At 40.5% G+C, this 24,289-nt stretch overlaps 1 protein-coding gene across 1 annotated transcript; it reads left to right on the top strand.

Moving 5' to 3' along the window:
* Positions 1-424: 424 nt before the first annotated feature.
* Positions 425-24,289, top strand: LOC145451627 (solute carrier organic anion transporter family member 3A1-like). Its single transcript, XM_080329837.1, has 12 exons — positions 425-929; positions 5,067-5,291; positions 10,770-10,854; positions 10,923-11,021; positions 15,918-16,076; positions 16,144-16,248; positions 17,398-17,562; positions 19,261-19,424; positions 20,421-20,590; positions 20,657-20,721; positions 22,971-23,091; positions 23,946-24,289. The coding sequence occupies exons 1-12, from the start codon at positions 660-662 to the stop codon at positions 24,076-24,078; spliced, it is 1,761 nt and encodes a 586-aa protein (XP_080185963.1). The 5' UTR covers positions 425-659; the 3' UTR covers positions 24,079-24,289.

Genomic DNA, 24,289 nt, shown 5'->3' with positions numbered 1-24,289 from the left:
TGTCCGGTCAATACCGAGAAAACCATTACCGAGAATGCCATTACCGAGAATGGACACCACCGAGAATGGACATTACCGAGAATGGACACCACAGAGAATGGACATTACCGAGAATGGACACCACCGAGAATGGACATTACCGAGAATGCAATATATGCAATGCAGGCATGTTATGCATATGCACAGGTCGTGTGAGTGCATCACGGCGTTGCCACATTCAGTAGCGATGCTCAGGTATAAATTTCTCGACAACGTCAGTCCCAGTTAGCTATATTCTTGACATTGGCCATTCTCGGTGGTGTCCATTCTCGGTAATGACCATTCTCGGTAATGCCCATTCTCGGTAATGTCCATTCTCGGTAATAGCGTTCTCGGTAATGTCCATTCTCGGTAATGGTTTTCTCGGTATTGGTATAGAACCGACTGAGGCATAGTGAAACGAGATCGTACCAGTCGCCAAGACAGAGTCCGAGGAAGTGGTACTGATCTGGCAAAACAAACAATAAATACAGTGCGTTCTTTTGTAAAAGAAGGCATAGTGTTGTACGATCACACTGTAAATTGAACGCATCACTACCTCGAGAAAATCCAGCCGTTATATAAGACGTTCAGTGTTTCCAGACGGGGTTCAGAACTAACGAATCATCCGACCTGGAAATATGGCCAATCTCGAGGACCGAAATTTTTCGACACAGGCGCCGCTCGATAAAGCGTCATCGAACGGCAGGGTTCCCGCAAATCCCCGAAGATTCAGAAGCATCAAGTGGTTCGTGTTCTTCTCCGGAATACTCATGTGCACGCAGTCGGCTCTGTCGATGTATACCAAAGGCGTTCTGACTTCGATCGAAAGACAATTCCAAATATCGAGTTCACTTTCCGGGCTACTGGTCGGTTCATTCAACGTGGGAAACGTGTTGTTTGTTGTGTTGGTGAGTGAGATGATCTTGTTCATGTGTGATCTATGATCGATACCTTGCCGCGCTGTTGTACTTTAGCCATGCATCCTAATTAACGGATTATCCGAGCAAATTTTGAAGTAATGTTACTAATATAACCACGGACGCAGCCAGATCTTCCCACAATGAATCTGAACTTTCGCTGGTAGCCAAACTCTTTATCAAAAGCCTAAGACTGAACCTAGACTAAACTTATGAGTAGACAATTTAATGCCCCCAATGAATTAAATTTTAAACTCGTCAGCCTATTAGAGGTATAGACAATCACGAATCACGTACGTGCATATGAGAAGTTGTCATTGTTGAACCATACGAGAGCTTTTTGGTGTTGTGAAAAGACACTTTTCTTAGTTTTTAATTAATTTTTATTTAATAACTGAATATTGATGAAGCGGCTCCAACATGTTAGTTCAGAATCCGACTACCACGCCTGTAAACGAGTTTGGAATTAATTAATGTTAAATTGCTGCAGGGTTCCTTTTCGTTCCAAAGGCCTAATTCAGCGCATATACATTATACAATACCTGGAATATATTATCGGATTCTATGTTATTGAGAAGGGTTCCGTATAGTATATATATTTCAATAAGAATCATCATGAGCGTACAACTCGGTAATCGGATATTCCAACACAAATAAAGTGCTTTGTTGCAGGCATTTCGTTTTTATTATCGTGGCAATGAACCCTATATATTTTCGACTTGAATTTCCGGAAAATGGTAGCCTAATATGTATACCGTATTTTTGGGTAACACGAACCGAACAATTGCCGGTTCATTTGCCACCAAGGATGTTGCTGACCAGAGTGTAAATGTGATGATCGTTGTTCCAATAACACGACTTCGACTATTCCGAATCCAAGCAATGTGCAATTTGCTTGCACCAGATTTTACTCGCATTACCGTGTCAAACGCCAAATACAGCATCATGACTTATATCCCTGCCCTCTATAATTAGCAATGGATAAACCAATGACGAAATCTTGTTATATCTTATTCCTATCTTCCCAGCCATGTTTTGCAAACAGCTGATTTGAGCGTTTGTTTGATATCCGCGCTGTTTCGCAGGCCGCTTTCAATGTTGATAATGGTGGACTATACGGTGCTGTGTATTATATATGTATATATAGACCATGAGTTGTTAACCTTTTGTAGTCGTGGCTCACTTTCCGTGGACCCATGTCCCACCTTAAGTTCGGCGCGAAATCTGTCTTTGCGATGCAACAGTATTTTCAACGGCATGAGACCCTGCGAATATTTCATTAGTGTAGTACTGGTTTTGGTTTCGGTTTATTTATCATCAAGTATTTCCGCACTGTTTTTGGCCCTGGCCTGTCATATGTGGGGTTACCAAACGTCCTCCTTTTGAGAAAATTGAAAATGTCCTCTTAGAACGCCTAAATGACCTCCTTTTTGGCAACTCGTGTTCCTTTACAGCTTTTACAGCTAGGCTAATCGACAAGGTCAACTGAAAATCAGCATAAATGACGCCAAATAGGTTATGCGGACGTTCGAGCGGGTCATTCGGGAGCCGAGTCAAAGTCGTGACCTTATTTTTTTTAGTCAACACAACGAGAATTCCAGTAAATGTTTAAAAATCAACTGTTTTCAATTTCGGCAAACTAACTTTTATGATTTTTAGAAAGTGTCCTCCTTACAGGATTCCAAAATATGGTGACCCTAGTCATATGGCATTCACGAACCAGTGTACTCGTCCGCTTATAAGCACGAACACATCTTGAAATTATGACCAACTTCATCATTTTCATGTAGCTCAGTGGCCGACCTCAAAACTCACTCATGGTCCCCGGTTAAGAACCAGTGACATATACCCAGATGAAGAAATTGGCTGAGAAGACTGACAAATTTCACAGAAGGCAACATATTCCATAATGACTGTACCCCCATAGGTAGCATTATGGAGGGCGCTTTCAGTGACGACGCAAATTAAGAATGTTAGTCTGATTGCGTCGTTTTGTAGCATTTCTCTACGCAAGAACTACAATACACATTTATAATTGTATATCCAGTGTCCACCAGTAGCAGGTAATCTAAAATCCATCAGTTTCTCAGCAGCGTACGACTTGGTAACGCGTCAACCTGTCGCGTTCTAGACGTAACAGATTTGTTACATTTTCATAATCAGTCAGCGTCTATCTCTAAGCAGTAGATAATAACAAAGCATTACGCGTCTTGCGTGTTGTGCTTGCAAACCCTTGGTAGTTTGAGAAATCGGATTACTTGTGTAGGCGTAGCGGATCTCTTAATCGCGATAACTCGACTGGCCAACACTCTGTTATGCCTGTGAGAAAAGTTACCTTATCCGTCGACCTTTTGCCACCACTTCTGCAACTTCCCGGATTTATCGAATATTTTGATAACAGAAGGGGGCCGTTTGGTGCTGAGCAACTGGTAATCGATGACGAAGGGATAGTGATGTAATACTATTTTTATCGCTGCCACCCGAGTCATGCGGTCGTTGACTCGAACTGGCCACACCGGCGTTCAAGAGAAACGTAGAGTATGTATTGGGTGTGAGGTTATGAGCAATGCGCGGCTTGAAACGTGCCGATTCTAGAATCCCGGAAAACCAATTTATGGTCTGTGGGATCTCATTTGAAGCTGTTGACGACAGTTCCGCATATTTGGACAAGCAGTCGAAATCGAGAATATTATGTTCAAATTCTTCTTTGATACTTAATCGGTGATATAATATCTAAAAATCTATTGTGTGTAACTGAAGGAGACTCTTGGAGGTACAGAACTTCAATGTACAATTGAATAATACATTGGCACTTTCATAAATTCAGTTCAGTATATTATTAACAGTTTTATCAGACAATACACCACAAGATTGCGGTACAAGATAGGAAGGCGTCGAAACGACTTGGAGTATTCTTTGAAATCAGACACCCACCTGGACTTAGGCGATGTAAAGAGAAGGCATGCACAATGCACATTGCAAACTGAATGAAGAGTAATAGAATATAACATAAAAGGACATGCGACAAAATGAGGTCGCACGTGACGGAAGGCGAGGTCCATATATCAGATCGCGGTTCAGTAATCTCAAGCTCTGACTAGTATTTATTCGGTATTGCCTGCTTTTTTTTAATTTGAATGTGGACACTGGACATATGGTCGTCGACTGTCGGATTGTCGTCGAAATATCGTTTCACAGTTCATATATCAGAATATTTTCTGCTGACACTCGTCAGGGGTAATCGTCAGCCACTAGTAGAGCTTTGTATATCAACAATCGTATATGCAAAGTTCTTTTGAAATCTCTACTGGGCGCTGACGTTTGTCCCTGAGCGCCAGCCGATTATATTGGGTTTAATCCAATGTGAATATAGATATTATTCTGTCGTGGGTTAAAGAGAACAAGCATAAACTTTACGCTCTTCTCAACCTCACCCACTTCGACGCATTACATCCTGTGTCAAACACGAGACGGTCGATGCTGAACTATCCAGGCGAATTCCTTGATGATACAGATACCGCGGCCGATCTCGTTATAGGAAGTAGGAACTACATCAGCCACGTACGGTCTGATTACTCCCTATCCTATCTCTATCTCAATCTACGGCAACTAAAAAGGGATACGTGGAATTCCCGAAACTTCTGATATGCAACACCATCTCCAACAAAGTGGATGCAGTTTGATTTGTTAAGAGATCATTATTCTCGAAGAAAATCAAACGGTGTGGAAACTGGAACTTGATTTTTATCTGCATGCTTTCAATGCCCTTGACCCCGAAATCAAAAACCCTATTTTCAAGCGGCGAGATAAAATATTTGGCGGTGTTTCACTAGACTTACGTTTGTGTTCGAAAATCAAAATGGCGTCGAAATTGGCTAATAAACAAAGATGGTCATGGTCATGGTCAGTAACGAAGTACAGTAGGCTACTTCTACGCCTTCAGAGACTGTATTTAAGTAGGTTTGTACTGCTTGCACCACTTGGTCAAGTGACTATGTTTTAGAGTACTTCTTAAGAGTTTTCAGTTTATTAGGCCTGAACAAAACACCATAGACCTATTTCTCGGCGACAGTATTTTAATCTATGGCAATCCAGGGTCCTAATAAATATATCCTGTCGCTTTTTCAGGTCAGTCAATTGTGTAGCAAAGGGAGCAGGCCGAGATGCATGGCTATTGGGGCAATGGTGGTCGCGATCGGCGGATTTTTAAACGCCATTCCACACGCAATCACGCCTGTTTACGATCCAGACTATTTGTCCAATATCACATCTGGGAAATCTGAAACGAGAGGCACAACAGCTTGTGGCACTTCCAATTCGTATATGCTGATTTTCGCAGGAGAAATGCTGCAGGTGTGGGTGCATTATTGTCTTCAAGGCCTGATGATAACAATAATTAGTATCGGAAATCCAATGACAGACGCATGATTGTTTCCATTTTCTAAATGGTTCAGCTCGAGTTGATTATGACAGCAAGTAGATATAATGTAACAGTCTGATGTAGTTAGTATTTACTCTTCAGAAAAAATAATAGTATATACGTGGCCATCAGAATGTTCACGCAGCCACGGTGGCATTATTAACAATCGCACATTGCCATAAGGCCTAAAGCCTAATGCCTTTGCCATCACATTGAAATCAACATGAGTGTGGATTTGGTGAATTCACTGCAAGGACAGGTATTATTATGTCTGTCTGCGATACGTCAAAGACATAGCAAGTGCTCGAATGCCTGACAATTTATACGGAAGTTTGTCGGCATCAATCAACATGAGGAGAAAATCACAAGTCATTCGAACTGATTTCGCGGGGGAATTTTACAAGCATATTTGTGCTCTGTTGTATACTTTTAAGAAATCGTATCACGAGCTGCATTAAGGGAAAGGGAAGGCATTAAAAAAATCAAGATGGTCGCATAGGCTTCCGAGCTCTGTGCTACAGTAGTACAGTGCACAAAACCCCAGCTGTACATTTCTAGTCATTATGTTGCAGTCGGCACTGAGCAGATCGGATATCATATCCATAATAATCGCGACAGGTATAGTAATGAACAAGTTTGTTTCATTTGGACAACTTTGAGTGATGGGGTCACACTCTGTTGAGCAATGAGCATGGCTTTCGACATAAGCTCAATGTTTACTATCATTTTCTTAATGGCAGCAAGGTAGCGTTCTTGTAAAATGTTGCTGGTCAGACGACACGATGCATGTATCAATGACTATTCACTCCAGTATCGTATTCAATTCATGCATATATGGCAATATCGGTTTCGTGAAACGCATGTGCCGTATGAAGTTTGACTCACTATCTTGTGCCGCAAACGCAATGATGAAGCTAAATTTTCCGCGAAATTTCCATGTGGTTATAAAAAATACTAAATTTGAAACCCGGCATGTTTATGAAACACTCAAATCGGTTACGCCTAAATACCTATTCTCCGCTGTCAGTGGCCGTGACTAACGATGTTGAATTATTTTGTAAGGGTTACCTTTTACGCGGAACAGCATAGCAAAACACAGCGTAGCATCACCAGGTTCCTTATGTAATATCTTTAGTCTTCACGCTTCTGCAGAAGAATTCCTCATAATTAGGGGCCGATTTGATGAGGGCCTCAGGAGATTGCGTGATGATAACAAGTACCATACTATACCGAACAAAGTCCAAGGTTAAGCTCATTCTAAGCCTCTTCAATCATGCGCAATTACACATGCACATTGCACATGAACATGCAGCAGCGCTCTTAGAACAGGGAAATTCCAGTGCGGTCCGTATACACACGGTAGCCCGCTTTCCCCCTTATAACCGCACAGGAGAAACGCGTTGTTGAAAAAATGTTCAACTCCAGAAATACCGCAGTCACAAAAACAGTGAAGTGATTGGCCCGGTTATACTGCGGGTCAGTTACTCTGACTTGACTCAAGTTTCTGATTCATTAACAGTTAGTTTTGCGTCACAAATGCATAGCCAGATGTCTCGAAACTATTTTACTTGGTCGATTTAGACCCCGATCAGAAAATGCAAACATAAATGAAAGGGAGAAATCATAAATGCGATATTTTCTGCCTTCGCAGATGCACACTTCATTGCAATATGACAGCAATGGCTATGCTATATGTACGATATATATAAATTGTATATACGCATTACACGGTTTGTTGGACGCATTTACAGACTTGGACAACCGGTAATCTATAATTTTAATATACTTTGTGGAGTGTTTCTTTGCTCTAATTCTAATCTACTTTCTGGAATGTTTCTACTAGTGATGTGTGTAATAGGGCTCTTCAAAAATGACTTTTTTTCTCAAATCGTACTGGCTACTTGATAAAATTGTTAGGTTACCTAATTTAAGCCTACACACAAAATTTGGTTCAATTCCAGCCAGTAACCGCTTTGCTACAGGAGAAGAAAGTTTCTATTTATTATATAAAAATAAATAACAAAAAATTTGAAAATTTTCTGTTCACCCCATGAAAGTGTTAGGCTGTCTATAGAAACGATGCTCACCAAATTTGGTTCAATTCCGACCAGTGGAAGCGGAATTATTGCCGCCGAAAAATTTGGATTTGAATAAAATAGTATTTACGGTGACCGATTCTTTGTTTATTTATTATAGTTGTGCTCACCGTAAATACTATTTTATTCAAATTCAAATTTTTCGACGGCAATAACTCCGCTTCCACTGGTCGGAATTGAACCAAATTTGGCGAGCATCGTTTCTATAGACAGCCTAACACTTTCATGGGGTGAACAGAAAATTTTCAAATTTTTTGTTATTTATTTTTATATAATAAATAGAAACTTTCTTCTCCTGCAGCAAAGCGGTTACTGGCTGGAATTGAACCAAATTTTGTGTGTAGGCTTAAATTAGGTAACCTAACAATTTTATCAAGTAGCCAGTACGATTTGAGAAAAAAAGTCATTTTTGAAGAGCCCTAGTGTGTAAACCTCAAAAATTTGAAGGTTTGTGTTCGCAAACGAACCTTGGTAGGTTCTCCACTGTAAACTTTTGTATAAATTACAATTTTTAAAGGTATCTCAACACCTTTGAATGAAATCGTATCCATTTTAACGTCGGACCACTCACTATATGGCGCTGGAAGCATGAAATGAAATTCAGTACTAAACTAAAATGCACGTTGCCAATTTACAAAAATTAATTGCCGTGTTAGAAAAGTTTGATTGGAATATTATTCCGTTTGTGAACACACAGCATCACGAGCATCGTTGTCTATAGTATACGCACGTAATCAGCGAACAGCGCTGGCTTGACCAATAGGGTTGTTCAAAAAAAACTTTTTTTTCCAAATCTCACTCGCCTAATGACTAAATCGTCAGGTTGTCCAAGAAAACGATGCACACCAAATTTGACTCGATTCCAACCAGTAAAGGCCGTGCAATCTTGAATTGAAATTTTAAAATTATTATTAAAAATAAAAAAATAAAAATTCTCAAATTTTTCTGTCAACCTCATGAAATTGTTGAGCTGTCTTCAAAGACGATGCAAAACAAATTTGAGTCAATTCCGACCAGTAGAAGCGGAGTTATGTGAGTTTTTCGTTGATAATCCCCACATCAAGGATAATCCGAGAATTATCAACGAAAAACTCGAATAACTCCGCTTCTACTAGTCGGAATTGACTCAAATTTGTTTTGCATCGTCTTTGAAGACAGCTCAACAATTTCATGAGGTTGACAGGAAAATTTGAGAATTTTTATTTTTTTATTTTTAATAATAATTTTAAAATTTCAATTCAAGATTGCACGGCCTTTACTGGTTGGAATCGAGTCAAATTTGGTGTGCATCGTTTTCTTGGACAACCTGACGATTTAGTCACTAGGCGAGTGAGATTTGGAAAAAAAAGTTTTTTTTGAACAACCCTATTGACCAATCGATTGACAATACGAAATTGATGAAGAGAATGCAACGTTGCTTAAGGTCAAAAGGGACGCTAGTACATGTATACAATACATGTACAGTACATACGTGAGGACTTCGATATCATTCGGACTTGGTCAAAAGGCGTTTTACACTATCACTTTCGATAATGACGATTAAAATAGCGTAAATTAGAAGTAACTAATTCAGATTGATGCTAACTTCCACAAGCGAGTTCAAGAATGCAGGCTTATATCTACCAATCCTAATAGATATACGCATAATTGTGTACAAACGTTTCTGTACAATACATTTACATTCGTGGATGTAGTGACGGGAAGTTGACAAGCTCAAGCGTGATTATCTAGATTTGTTATTTTCGAACGTCGCGTATTGTGCTTTAAAACACTAATCTGTATGGTCCCTCAATATCATGTACAGTTCACGTACGCAGTTATATCCTTATGCAAATGTCGTGTTTGAAATTAGAATTGTGACGTCACGTATCTTCGGAGGTTCGGGTTCACGTTCGCATTCACAGCGAACCTTTTGTAAAGGTTCGTGTTCGTCAGCTGAACTTGGTTCAATTTCCAAGTTTTCGCGAATTCAATAATTCTAATATTAATCTAATTTGGAAAAAATGTGTAGCTATAGTTCTAATTTTAATGCAATTTGGAAAAGCTGGAAATTTTCTTGTTGTCCAACTCTGTGCATTTAGTTCTTGCCGGAAATGAACAATGGATGATTGGAATATATAGCAAGGCGCGGTCAACTGAGCAAACTCAAAGAGATGCCATTTCATGCTATCTGCGGCAGCAACCAATTAACCAAACAACACTGCCAGCTAATTGGGTGCTGTAGGCGCCATTCGACACGTGCCCACAGTCGTCCCATAATTATACAAAACATCCTATAGCCGATTGCAATCTCGACCAAACTTTTGGAAGATATAGCAGTTTAAAGAATTTTTCGAAACGATGCTTTTCAGGGGAGCGCCACTAACAAAAACATGGAAGCATGGCTTCACCTGTGAGTCACCCATAATCAGTTTCAGGAATTACTACACGCGGTTCGTTATTCCTGATTTCCCAAGTACAGGGATATCTAGAACTCCGCTCACGTAGTAATAGATTTCCATGCTGAAAAATTGTAGCCATTACTCCATCACTGCGTGTACAAATAGTGCACATCGTCAGGCAATTTTTCACTGTATCCGAGTACATTTATACTACGGGTTCTACTATGGGGTTAAACTGCGTGAGATTGTTGAACACGGAACCGTAAAGCGGGTAATTGTAATTAATCACTGTTGGAAGCTTTGACTGCGTAATTTGTCGATCTGTAAATCCGACAGCGCCTCGCGTGTAAATGGCATGTGGATTTTGGTCGACTTTCACGCCACGAGACAAAGTTGTTTGAAGATGTTTTATTCAAAATGTCCTTGCGCCATTCGGATTTCATGAGCTCTGCAATTGATTGAGGAATATGTAGTGACGTCAAGTTTCCGCCATACTGTAATATCCTATGAGTATGACACTTGACCTTGACTGGCGTTATAATATTGATATATACACCTAACATGCATTTATTCAATAAGTAAAGTTTTTATGAAGCTGTAGCTGTTTCACACATGCTGTTTCGGGATTATGTCGTTGCTTGTATATTCGAATCGACAGTGAAGACTTCATGAATTTTGGAGATAGGCGTGCGCAGATCTCCAAACGCAAAACTATAGTTATCATTCAGCTGAATGGTTGAACGGTTAGAAAGTTATGTTTTACTAACAATAAAAGCTGACTTTCTGGGTCATTTCCGACGAAATTGGGTAGCAAATCTGAAATGAAATATGTATCATCTGCTCCAAATTGCAACCATTTCCATCGGACACCTGTCGAATATGAATTGAATGATACAATGATATTACTGAGGTCGTGTTTATTTTCTTTCCGCAGGGAATCGGGGCTGCCACACTGGTACCGTTGGGTTCTTCGTATGTGGACGATTTCGCCGAAGGCACACGCACTCCGATATACATAGGTATGCGTTACGCTGTGCTGTGCGTTCGAGTGGGCGCCCGCTTATGCGTGACCTTGTTTGACCTTCAGGAGTTATGCTCTTTCTGCAAAACATGGGGCCGGGGATGGGATTTCTGATTGGTTCGCTAACGACAACGGTGTACGTGGACTTCGATAAAGTTGATGTCGGTAAGAATTGATGATCAAATATTAAATATTGTTCAATATTGTTCAATATTTAATTAATAATAATAATGATATTTACTCGATTGCCTACTAATGTCTTGTCTGTTTTATCTCGAGGGGCGATTGCGTTTCAGATTGGGAATTATCATGTTTATGACGTCATAAACATGACGATGATACGATTGTTGATGGACAATGCTATTTTCAATTCTCTTTAACTAGTTGCTGACAATTACCCGTGACGAGTGTCAGCCGAAATATTCGGATTTATTTCAATATGAATATATATTTATGCAATTGCATATTAAAGTTCTGTACCCCCAAGAGGCGTCATAAAAGTTGGGATAAGATGAACCAGTTGTGATTTTAGTCATTGTTCCCTATTTCCTCGGCAGTCTGTTATAAGTGTTTTATGTACCATAGGTTGTTCTGTGCACCTGCAGCGCGTAACATGATTCTGGCGTGCGGTCTGTGCACATCAGGCGGTTAAGCTGCGACATATACTTCAATGTTTAGCTGGCAGCATTGCAAGAGTCACGGAATTAAACCCGATACTGTCCCGTACGAGTGGTACGACAAGGAATATCATTCTTTGTTTCTATAGCCATGGATCATAAGCTTTACTAAACATGCGAACCCATACGCTAATCTGCAGACCTTCGGCGCACCCCAGATTTTTGCTGCGTTACAATCTACCACATTAAACTTCTAATACTTGACTGACAGAACACTGACACACAAATTGGGCTGTGCATCAATAGCAGTATTAACAGAACAAAACAATTGAACATGATATTCACACAAAACAAAAACTTCATAACGGAATATTGCAGCAAATCAGTGCGACTTTTACTATATGTGTCGTGACCTCCGGCGAACCCCTGAGACTGGCTCAGCGAGGCCCGGTTAAGAACCGTTGCTCTATATATAGCTATGCAATGTAAAAGCGCCGCACAATGTTCTGATTGATTATGCTGTCACGGGCTTTAAAAGTGAATTTCATGCGGAGGGATAATATGTGTTTCCGAATTATCTGTTTCCACTCAATTACGCGCTCACAATGATGGCACTCCACAGGGTTCATTACATCCCGAAACGCGTGTTGACTTATTCACCGTATCCGCTATAACTCCATGCGAGCAGTTAATCTTCTTGAGTGAAATATTATCTTACCCCTGAGTGGTATGTATTAACCGCAGTCAAACCCCGAAATCTCAGGGACTGCGCGTTCAAGTGGGATGTTTTGATTTAATGTGCTATCTCTTCTTTCGAAATGTTCGTATGAAATGAGTCTCAGAAAATGCGACTCACAGGGAATCATACTTTGGATGACTATACAGTAGTGCTGGACACAAGGATTCTAGTACTGAAATTAGACACCCCGTGCCAATTCCAATAAGTGTTATATCATAAACGACAATTATAATTTCGGTTTGTTTGTGTGTGGTATTCATGGTGTTTGTTGACTACTGTGGTCATTTACCCCAGGCCAATTTTCTTCATTTTTATTTCGTAGCTGCCGACTTGTAACACGGCCCCCTTCTATTTGGCTTTAATAAGACACCGCTTATCACGGATAAGTTGGCGAGGAGGAGCCTCGATAAACCCCCGACACTTAGGTAGGAATTCTTCAGTTGACCTCGGTCGGAATCGAACCCGTAACCCCTTGGTGTTGCAGCTGTGGATCATACCAGCGCGCTATCTCGTCACCATATAGTTTCGGTGCTTTATCCCGGCATGACAAGTTGGAAACATTGAACATGCAGTACAGTGGTTCTCAACCTTTTTGGACTCGCGGCACCCTTTCAAAATCAAAAACAGTTCGCGGCGCACTAGCTGGTTAGGGGTTAGATAAAATGAAATGTCTGTGAAGTCGTGATAGCCTACCTATAGCATTGTCACAAAGTGCAATGAAAAAGATATGGTTTTCAAAATACCAAATTATCTTAACGAAGTCTACAACTGGCGTTATTTTCTTTCTGGTCGCATAAAATGTACGTACTTACTGTAACTATCTACATCGCTCATACTATGGCGAAGTCAGAAGGACTTATACTCGGTTTTGCCCAGAGCCACCAATTGTTACAAGAACACCACACAACAGAGCTTCGATATCACGATTCACACCAAACGACGGCCCGTATTTTCTAACTCAGGGGTGGGCAAACTACGGCCCGCGGGCCGCATGCGGCCCGCAACACCGTTCTGTGCGGCCCGCGAGAGTATAACGAAACTTTTTTCAAATGTTGATAAAATGCCTACCAAAAATCTAATTAATGCAGGAACTTGATTGAACTTATTTTTAGTATATTTCACCATGATAATTCTAAAACTGGGGTGCACCCCCTCTCCCCTTGAGGGCGTGAAAGCGTTTGAAGGGGGCCCGAAACTGAGCTCCACTAAAAAAAATTGCGCGCTCCGCGCGATTCTCATTAACTTCATAATTGTTGCTCTGTATTTAGTCTCAATTTCATATTTAAAAATCTCTCGTCCACAGTCGTAACCTTCAGTGCCAAACTGTCAGTTAGGTTTGCTAGCACCCTCGTTGCGTTTTGTGATATGACCATAAGGGGAGCACGAAATCTTTCCCCATCGTAAGGGGGGGGGCGTGTCTTAAAAAGTTTGAAAACCACTGTTCCAAGGTAAATACTTCCTTACTTTATGTTAAATTTCTGGCGCGACAGCCCGATCTCAAGGCCCACGCAGTTTGAAAGGTTTCAACTACCGAACACAACAGAAATCCTAAACGAGATTGACATAATTCGGATCACGAGTCGGATTTCATATTGGCCACTCCTATTTTAATTATTTTAGTGATGTGCTTATACAAACGATTCGCACGTGTCTTAGGTAGATTCGTTCTCAGTATGCGATGGGGTATTTATATTTTATCTACATATCGTAGAAGCGTGTTTAAAGCTAATATGGTTATGATGCTGTCAGCATTGTGTGTCCTGGAACTGAACCAAAAGTGGAATAAGTAAATCTAAGAACAGATCGCTGCTCACAGATTTTAATTTCAATCCTGTTTTAAGAATAGGGACAACCGACTTTCATCTCTATTGTTTTGACAAATTGGTTATTGAGGTCGACCAGCCTATGAAATCTCGCCTCTATGTTTCTGACGTGTGTTCGACATCATCAAAGCAATGTTTGTTTTGTTCTAAATAAGCATCTCCATTTCCTCACTATATAATCAAATACCAACATTGCGTTTTGGTTTATAATCTCAATTTTATATAGTGCGGCCCGCGCATGGATTTAGATGTTGAATGCGGCCCGCGAGCTCAAAAGTTTGTCCACCCCTGTAATCTAACTGTTCAGCAACTAATCGATAACAAGAACCATAACCACAACTACTCGATAAACAGTACTTAGTTGACCGTCAACTAACTAAATTGGTAGTTTGTATGTGCAATTGTACACGTCTGCATCAGATCATCCGCCTGTCACCCAGCAATCACGGCCCAATCAGGTAACGAGCTGTTCCCCTGTCCAACGCACAGGGATTTCTAAAACAAATCCCTGGTCCAACGTGATAATCACAGGACGAAAAGTCGTGCGTTCAACGAGAGACGATTAGAATGAAGTCATCAAAGTCGGATCGTCGGTATAGTTACATTGTTTATTTACGAAATATAGGGTTTCGGTTTACATAACACAATTACTGGATCTCATTACAAGTGCGACAAGGGTTAGGTTCGGAGAGCGTACTGTGCAAGTTTGCATATCAAAGACGCTATCGATGATATCGCCAATTGAATTGAATATATTGCAAGAGAGTGAATCCGCATCCAAAGTTATGTAAGGAGCCTACGAGCGTCAGTAATTCATTCGCATGATACTGATATCGTGCATTGTGCGATCATTTCGGCGGCGTTCAATGTGATATATGTATATTTCAATAAGGAGTGAATGGTTGTGATATCTCGTCAGCGGCTTGTACCTTCTCCACCTGTCGTTAACTAGTGTCGTAGTCGTGTAGATATATCTGAAAGTCTCCAGGAAGGTGGACTAGAGATCATAAGACAACTACAAGTGTGAGCAAATGTTTGCAACGCGTAGGCTAAAAAAATCAGTCCAGCGTACGCTACCGTGGTCTTCTGAGGAGGATTACGTTGTGGTGATACTCACTGTTTCCCGAAAGTCTTAGTATTGTCCTCTGTGTTGATAGCGAAACGCGAGTGCATAAGAAATGGCTCCCAAGCGCATCACATTCGGTTCACGCAAACTCTATAACCACGTTACCAATCAGACGCCGGTATGTAGACCTAATACTTCGAAAACAGATTACGGGTCAAGATAACGTAGGTTCTCAGCGTGGTATATGCCTGACTGGGCATTGCATTGGTTTGCTTATTTATATACAACTCACTGCTGGGTAACTAATGCTGTTTGTGGCATAGTTATTACTAAAGAAAATCGTATCGTGCTAATGATATGTCTTGGGAATAAAATAGACGCCATTAATTCTCTATCGTGACTACTAACCAGCAGACTTGGACAACTAAATGATTCTAGTTGACTAATTAAACTAATTATATCGAAATGCCGGTAATCTAATTCTAATCTAACCGTTGAAATGTTTTAATTCTAATTCTAATTTAATTTCTGGTTTTCCTGAAAAGGCTACAACAGAAGTGTATCGTGCGAAACGAGCCAAGCTTGCTGTACATTGTACAAAGATTCTACAATCTAATCTAATCGTATTTAAAAAAAACTAGCTATAATTTAAATCCGAACTCAATTTGAAATAAAAACCGTGTACCTAAAATTTTAAGTATAATATAATTTGGATAAGCTGAAAGCTGACCAGCACGCACAAGAAAAATGCGTGTGAATCATTGGCCAGGTCATCATACCACAGTGCTTTGAGGTGACGTGTTGCTTTTAATTTAGAGAAGATAAGCATCGACGAAAAGGACTGGATTGGGGCTTGGTGGCTCGGATACATTATAATCGGAATTCTGGTTATTTTGAGCTCACTTCCGCTATTCTGGTTTCCTGCGGCCCTCAAATCAAGCAACCGGGAGGAACTGAATTCCATCAACCCTCGCGGTAACGACTTAAATGCATGCCGCCGCCTCGTCCAACTTGTTGAATGACACATCTCCATTATCATCAGACAGGAAAGGTTGCAAACCAAGCGATGAAACGTGTCAGACGTTTGGCGGTAGACGTCAGCACATATCCCGTGAACATTGCGGGAAAGTGATCTGCTTTTTGAAAAGTAAGAATGTTTGATAAACTGGCAATAAATGTATGCGTGTGGACGCGGTGTGTATTCCTAAATGACCGGGCCGTCAACAAGCTGCAGTACACGCTTGAAATGATGCTGCCATCAAAACAATCACGGTGACCTTGTCGTTAAAGTTTAAAAAGTCTTTCACTCTCGACTTTGGATCTGAAAAATTCAATAAAGAATCATATTCGTAGCCTTGTGACTAATAGGGTTGCATTTAAAACAAAAATCAATTTAAGAGAAACATGTTTAAAACAAGGCCCTTGTTGTTTTTATTGTTGTTTTCGAGTCATGACGTCACGAATATTTAATTTTGACGTCATATGGAATTGAAATTTGAAAATATAGGGTAAATATAGCTCCTTTGGCGAAATAGGCGACTAACCCCTGTCATATGCGGACCAAAAATATCTTTAACCAGGACTACATCGCCATGCAGCATTTTTACGGTAGGAGGTCATCATCAACATCACAATTTTGATTTTTTTTAAAGGCCTTTGTTTAAAACATTGATTCAAAAAATGCCTTTCAAAAAACAAAGTATTTTTTCAATCAAAAGCTGTAAAATTTAGGCATAATAGAGTAAGTACTTCCGAAAATACATGGAATATGAGTCTACGGACGATTTACACCCGATAGAGTCAACGTATACAATATGGAATGGCTAAAACCCTCGAAGTCCTCGTCGGTTCAACAAGGAGTTCGTCTCAGATTTTAAATTTCGGAAGCCACAGTGCAATGCACCCCATGACATTATTACAATACCCGGCAAACAAAGTAAAAGAAACTGCTAATTGAGGCGAACGATCATGTCCACACTTGATCAGTCGCGTATTAGCTATGTAATCTGTTTATAACTTCAACTACCCATCAGTGTTATCACTTCGGAATTTATTGTTACGATTACGTACGATGATTTTGTGAAAAATGCGCTAACGAGCATTAGTTTGGGGCAAAAGTCACTTGTTAACGGCTGAGTAAAAAACATATCATGTCTCGATACCCGATGAACCCGTACTAAACCCAGGTTGCGTTCTCGTGTGAGTCGTTTAAGATTTCAGTTTCATTCTGTGCCTTATACATCCGTAGAACGAACAAAGGCGCCTCGGACCAGAAACTAACCGATTTTAAACCCAGGTACCTTCATCACTGTTCAAAGACTGCTCTGCGATCCGTTGTATCTTTGCGTAGTGCTGGGATACTCGGCTCTCATGTTCACCGTGGGGACTCTAACTACGTTCATGCCGAAGTTCTTGGAGACCGTGTTTTACCAGAGCAAGTCGAGAGCAAGTTTCATCTTCGGTGAGACAATGGTTTACTTTACCGTGTCGTAATCCGAATAAATCAGCTATATGTTGAGACTTCGGAGTTATGGCTCATTGGTGTCCTGCGATGCTCGCATAAATGGATATTGGATAACTATACTAACATCGGTGAAAAGATACCAAAAGGACAAGCATTATTTGCATCTCACACGCGCGCGTCAATTCACATAACAACACCGAATTCAGTATTTCATATTAGACTGCAGGATACCATCAAAAACAATTTCACAAATGTAATACTATACTACCACAAGAAACTTTTGCCGAATAACCTTGAAGACGACCTTTGATTTCCGGAAATCGTTAAGGTTGCGTGGATCGCCTCGAACTCGGGGTCCATTAGCGTCGCATTAACTCGGATTTGACTTCAGATAAAATCACTCCACGACAAAACACGGTTCAAGGATACAGTTATTTGATACTCGCGCTTTAAGGTATTCTGCGATCACCTGAATTTTAGGCGCTTTTATTGCGAACCGTCGGATGTTTCGGGTCAGGGGTATAGACGCGTGGGTATGTATACTATGACGACACTGGAAACTAATTGGATATAATATAATGCAGGGTAGCCAGACGGAAACAATCGTACGTTCTGTGTGGTTAGGTGTCTGGGGCTTCAAAAATGAATAAAGATTTTGCCCAGATCGGAATCACAATATTTCTTTTCCTGCGAAGGATTTTCGCGTGAAACTAATTTAGATATGAAATTTGAGAGCTAAAATCGTCACGCATTTTGCCATTTGTTGCCACTTGTTGTCACTTATCGACAAAACTTTAAAACTGCGATATATCATTAATTCACTCAATTCGTCAACACGCAAGGATATTGCTTCGCAAGCATATGTGATAGAATATTTGCTATACAGCGCTGTAAGCTGCTGCACTCAGTATTCTAGTTTAAACACGTTCAAATCAAAAGAAGTCTGTTCTGTTCGGGCCGGAGTATGCGTACCGTGATATTTGATAAAACAATATTATCCGGGCATCGAATAACGACATAATCCAGTATGAAAAATAATAACACTAATAATTACGTCACAATATTCGCATCTGTGTTTACCAAAGCACAATACATCAGAGAAAATTGGCAGCTTTTCTAAATTACATTGGAATTAGACTTACTGAATTCGAAAAAAATGGAAATTGAATTAAATTTCCAACGAAAAAGAAGCATCAAAAATCGAGGTCTGTTCATATCAAAGAAGTGTATATGCTCGTAAGCATAAGAATGACAATGTCTTTACACCAAGTTTGATTCGCTTCGCGCAATACAGCTCTTCTGTAGCATTTTCATCAAAACGCGAAATTATAGATTAGAATTAGATTATCGTCATTGCGATCTCGTCTAAAGAGCCAACTAGAATTATCAAGTCGTTCAAGTCGGCAACAAGTTAAGTCGCTCGGCCCTCTTCGTCACCAGTCACCACGCAAGACAGCAATCAGATGTCGGGAACGCGCGGGGTGATTACATCTCTAATCAATCTCTCCGTGGTCGAAGAGAAAGAGTTGTCTCAGATGTCTCGCCACTTGTCAAACATCTCTGCCATTTGTAATCGATCCGTACCACGAAACGCAGGGACGTGGGCATTCATCAATTATTGTGACGGCCTATATCGACTCTTCGCGACCTTTGATCCGGCGAACCTGGGTACTTACAGGCTCCGTTTCGTTCTAGGAATGTCAATGCCTCTCGTGTTATGTCTGGGACTTGTCTCTGGTGGCCTGGTCGTGCAAAAAGCCGGGCTTAAAACCCGCGGGAAGATGATATTCGCGTGCGTCATATCAGCTGTTACGATATTACTGTGCGCCTTTTCGTACTTCGTCACTTGCGACGTCGAGGTGAGCAAATGAGGATGAGCAATGCCTTTGGATCTTGGTTGCGCGTCTGCGTTTTTTCTGTGACTTATGTGTATGTGTACCTATCACAGTTTTTCGGATATTCAGAGCGAAGCGGCGTAATTGTTGTTTGTAGTCGATTTGTTCGCAACAAGAGACTTGATTGAAAACTATCTTATCACATAATCCTGTCTGTCCCGGCTTCTGATTATATCGAAAAGTTGATTGTCGTCAGTTGCCCGTCAGGCTTTCCGCATACACGATATAATTTAATTTCGATTTTCGGCGTCCAAGAGCAGTAAACTGATCAAACTATTGATAAAGAATGGATTTTAAAAGACAATATTCTTGGAAGTATTCGGGACACTCTTACAGGCTTACGAAAAGTTAATGATTTCGACCTTATATCTCTAGGGCTGACAAAAAGCGAGTACCGAGTGATTCGATTATGAATAGAGTATTAGGCTTTATTACGCAGTGCTATAATCTATACTTGGTTGAGGATTGTAAGAATGTCCCAGGGATTGTTTTACCGACATAGGAAAACATTAAGACATTGAGATTGAGACATTGAGACATCTGCAACCGTTGGCAGTCTGGGCACTGCCGATAAGCATCGGGAATATTGTGTAGTTGCGTACTATACCAATGTAGGCGGCACATGCAAAAGGTTGCTTATCTTGGAATAGCAATCTAGCGGTTATTTCTCAGGAAACATTTTGACACAGCAACCTATTGCCGAGACGGCAGATTATTATTCGACCAATTTAATCCTGGGACGCTTCAGATTGGAATTATGGTAGCATTTTGAACTCAAAGCCTAGAGTGATACTGGTAACGCAACTCATATGGCGTACTAGTACACTTGAAGATCAATATACAGATACAGGCCTATTTACATAGTCCGGCGCTAGGCACCGGCCATTCGCCTACTTTCCATAATCCTCTACCCATTATACAGGATAATATATCCCTAACCACAACAATTCTTTTCATCAGAATGCAGCCGAATGTTTTGGCGCCGACGTCATAAAGGAAAACGCGTCGTCTTGTTTTCATCAACTCGAAGTCAAGTGTTCCTCTCGATGTTACACTTTCGTCGCCATTGTGAGCCTGGCGGCGCTTCTCGCTTGCAATATTATAACTCCATATTATTCCGTTATTTTAAGGTATGTACCCCGGTTTAGTTTACGTCCCAATTGTAATTCGGTTTTATGGCGTTTTGACTTTCACAGCACCGTGCAACCGCAAGACAAGAGTACGGCGATCGGTCTCAAGTTTCTTGTCATCAGAGTTCTTGGTAAGCTAACGTCTGGAATCCTAGCATATTATCGCATTCCCAAATGGTTTTGTTGGTGACAGTCGGGTTAAGCCAGAACTTCGCAAATTCATGCGACACTTATAGAAATAAATGCTGATATCAAGAGTCGGACTTTTTCAAATTAGATTAGAATTGGAATTTCTGAATTTGCGTAAACTTGAAAGTTTAATGAAATTCCGCATTAGAATTAAACGGAACATGAATCAAGTTCAATTCATATAGGGTTGCCATACGGACATGTCCGAAATTTCACCGTTCAAACCAAACTATAGGCTTTGTTCCATCCTCCGATGAAATATGAGAACATGCTGGCCGAACGCATAGATATATATAGGGTTGATCCATGCTCATTGCTCAATGCTCATTGCTCAATATTTCGCCGATTAAGCGACGACCCAAGCCTACAAATACAGGACTGGAAAAACTCCAACACTCGAATTATGAATTATACAATAAACGACTGCTTTCGGTAAAAATATATGCGCGAACATGCCAGGATTCAAAATCCGTATCCAGCGTTCTGAGAGTTAGTATGGAATTCACACTTTAAGCATGAACAAAGCATTCAACACTTTCAGCAGTTACACAAAAAATATACTGGGATATGGCGGGTGACTTTACCACATTTTTGTATTCAGATATACATGGCTTTTATATTGATTCAATTGAGGTTGAAGATCGAGTTGCGTTTCCCAATTATTATGTGCATTGTGCAAGCTAAGCTATTTTGTGTGCCGTCGATCCTGACAGACAGTTGTGGGCCTAACGCTGCAAGCACATGTAAAGTCAATATGCTATCCATGTTTCTGATTGATTAATTGATTGGTCGCTCCTCTCGCAACTATGCACTAAAGCAGTGGTTCCCAACTGGTGGGGAATTCCCCACTGGCGGGGAATTCAATGGTTTCTGGTGGGGAATAGACGCATTTGTTAAACATTATCTATGACAGTCTACATATTTACGGTGACACATGCGCGATTACCGTTACCAGTTAACTGCTCTGGAATGGATGTATCGAAAATTACATTGCGTGTTGTTCACAAAAACTCATTTTAACGATGGATAACCAATCATGCCGTCACAAACGCATCCAGCACGACCGGCATGACGTGAAACAACGCTTTCGCTAAATTTTGAGGGTTACCGATATCGGTTCAAAATGCGTTTTATGTTGCGATTATAGGGGATTGTCTTGCGTACTGGTGTGGTTGTGTGTCTTGTGCACTCCAACAAGCAAATAGCTGCTCCGTAATGACAGAAGTTAAAAGGAAATACGACGATAGTTTTGGGTAGTGGGGAATGAACAATAGGAATAAATCTGAAGTGGGGAATGAATACAAAAAGGTTTGGGAACAACTGCACTAAAGGTTAAAGCTATAAACGAGCAGCGAGATATAGGGGATTTTTGCAGTGGGACTTGTTATGTTATGTTATCAAGTTAAGTAGTCGCCGCGTAACGGGGAAACGAGCTGAATCCACGGTGCGATGACAACTGTTCAAATGACCGTGACAAAAAGTTCATGGAAATTGATCCGGGCTTTGACACTAAACCGCATTGGCGCTTAACGCCAGACCTCTAATCTCACAATAATTGAAAGGCATTTCGAAGTCGCATCGCACCTTGGCTACTGACTGGAATATGTCGGTCCAGATCTTGAGTCATACAGTTGCTTAAATCGCCTTCATTTAGTAACTTATTTCGCGTTGTGTGTTGCGCGATTTTGCACGTTTCGCGCGATGCTCGATCTTAGACATTGCGCGGGGTTGGTTAAATTGAATTGAACCTTGCCATGTACTCAGGTGGCAAACGAGTTTTAGTCCGTGCAATCCTACCAAAAAAGATAACCCAAATCCACCATTGATCCGGGTTAACACGTGTAAAGCCTATAATGAATGGGTCAGGGTATGAGCAAGTTGACTTATTCTATAATCACGGACTAAATAATGGCTTTGTGTATGCATTTGTAATCATATGTCACGCCAAAACGTAGCCACAATGCTTTATATGTCCCAAGCTTGATAACACGTACCTCACATGGAGTGTTGTAATGAAAATGTATGGATCTATCTGATATGAAATCAATCAGTCCAATAATCATGATAAAAAAATTTTACATGTCGTTAAATCGGTTGAACGATCAGAACAACTTCGTCCGAATGCGCATTCATTGGAAGCCATCTCTCTGTTAACATGTCGCAACAACACCGTTTATTGCAATTGTTACAGCACTCATACCATCGCCGGTGATTACTGGAGCAGTCATTGATGGCGCGTGTATTACGTGGAGCACCCCAAGTCCGTGCATCGGCAGTTCTGTTTGTCTGGAGCACGATAGAAATGAGTTCAGGTGGGAAACACTCCAATGAATGATCGATAACAATTTGTATTTAAATAGATTCCTCGCATTTTCCACATAAAACTCTCAGTTTTATAGCATTGTGAAGGAATAAATATGTAGGGAATATTTGCTTGGGACATATCCTCAAAAACGTTGTTTGGTTATCAGTTATTGAAATGTTCGAATTATACTCGAACGGAAATCAATTTACTGGAACTTTGATCTTTTAACACTTGACATACTACAGACGTATGACATGAAGCTTTAAGTTATATATGGTATTTAGTGATTTTCCCCGCAACATTTCCCAGTAGCCTACGCTACACATGTCGTGTGTTTGAGATATTAACGTATGCTTGTATGGCACATATCGAAAAATAGTATTAACACTTCCTACCGCTGTTTTAGTAATCATTCACTCGGTATAGAAGTGGATTCGTACTCCGATTCTCAAAATTACAATTCATTCTAGTACCCTATAATTATAAAGTATGAATCACTGTTTCACAACAACATGAGTTTGTTTACTGCCATCGGAACTACCTACAATGTTTTTTTTTCATACCAGTATACTGAAGGATATCATGTTTGAGTCATTGGGGATCGGGCTTAGATTCACAATTTTGAAGCGTGATTAAATTAATGAATACTATTACTTCCATGTCTACATCTAACTGAGTGAATCATTTCCAAATCCAACCAAACCAAACTATACAGCGTGGATTGGTACAGATGTGGGTGCGTATGTGTAGCCTATATGGCTCCTTTAAATTAGTGAATAGGGCCTTGGCCTATGCCAACTCTAACAAAGTTAGAACGATATTCGGAGGGAAAATTTAACGTGGTATACATACTTTTAACAGATACTCGTTCTTGAACATTATATTCTCCGGGGTGGCTTTCACGTTCGTATTTAATCTTTTGGGCTACTTTGCCCAACGAAGTAAAGGGATCAATCACAACGTCGCTGTGAACAAAGAAGCGGATTTAGCGTGACGCAAAACGAGGGAATAGATGAAGTATTTGCCTACGAAGCGAAACTGCGGTCGACCAAGGATGGCGATTTTCGTGATGCGATGAACTGGAAACAGCACCCTGACAACAATCCACGTGCCTCTGTCACTTAGCTTTGACACAAGTGTGACACCTAGCGCATTTTGTTACTATTAAATGAAATATTGGCATGGTGATAATGCCTTACTTCGCA

The sequence above is a fragment of the Botryllus schlosseri genome, chromosome 12, assembly GCF_051294905.1.
Source record: "Botryllus schlosseri isolate E-star chromosome 12, Bs_hap1, whole genome shotgun sequence".
NCBI lineage: Eukaryota > Metazoa > Chordata > Ascidiacea > Stolidobranchia > Styelidae > Botryllus > Botryllus schlosseri.
This window is presented reverse-complemented; position numbering and strand designations above follow the sequence as displayed.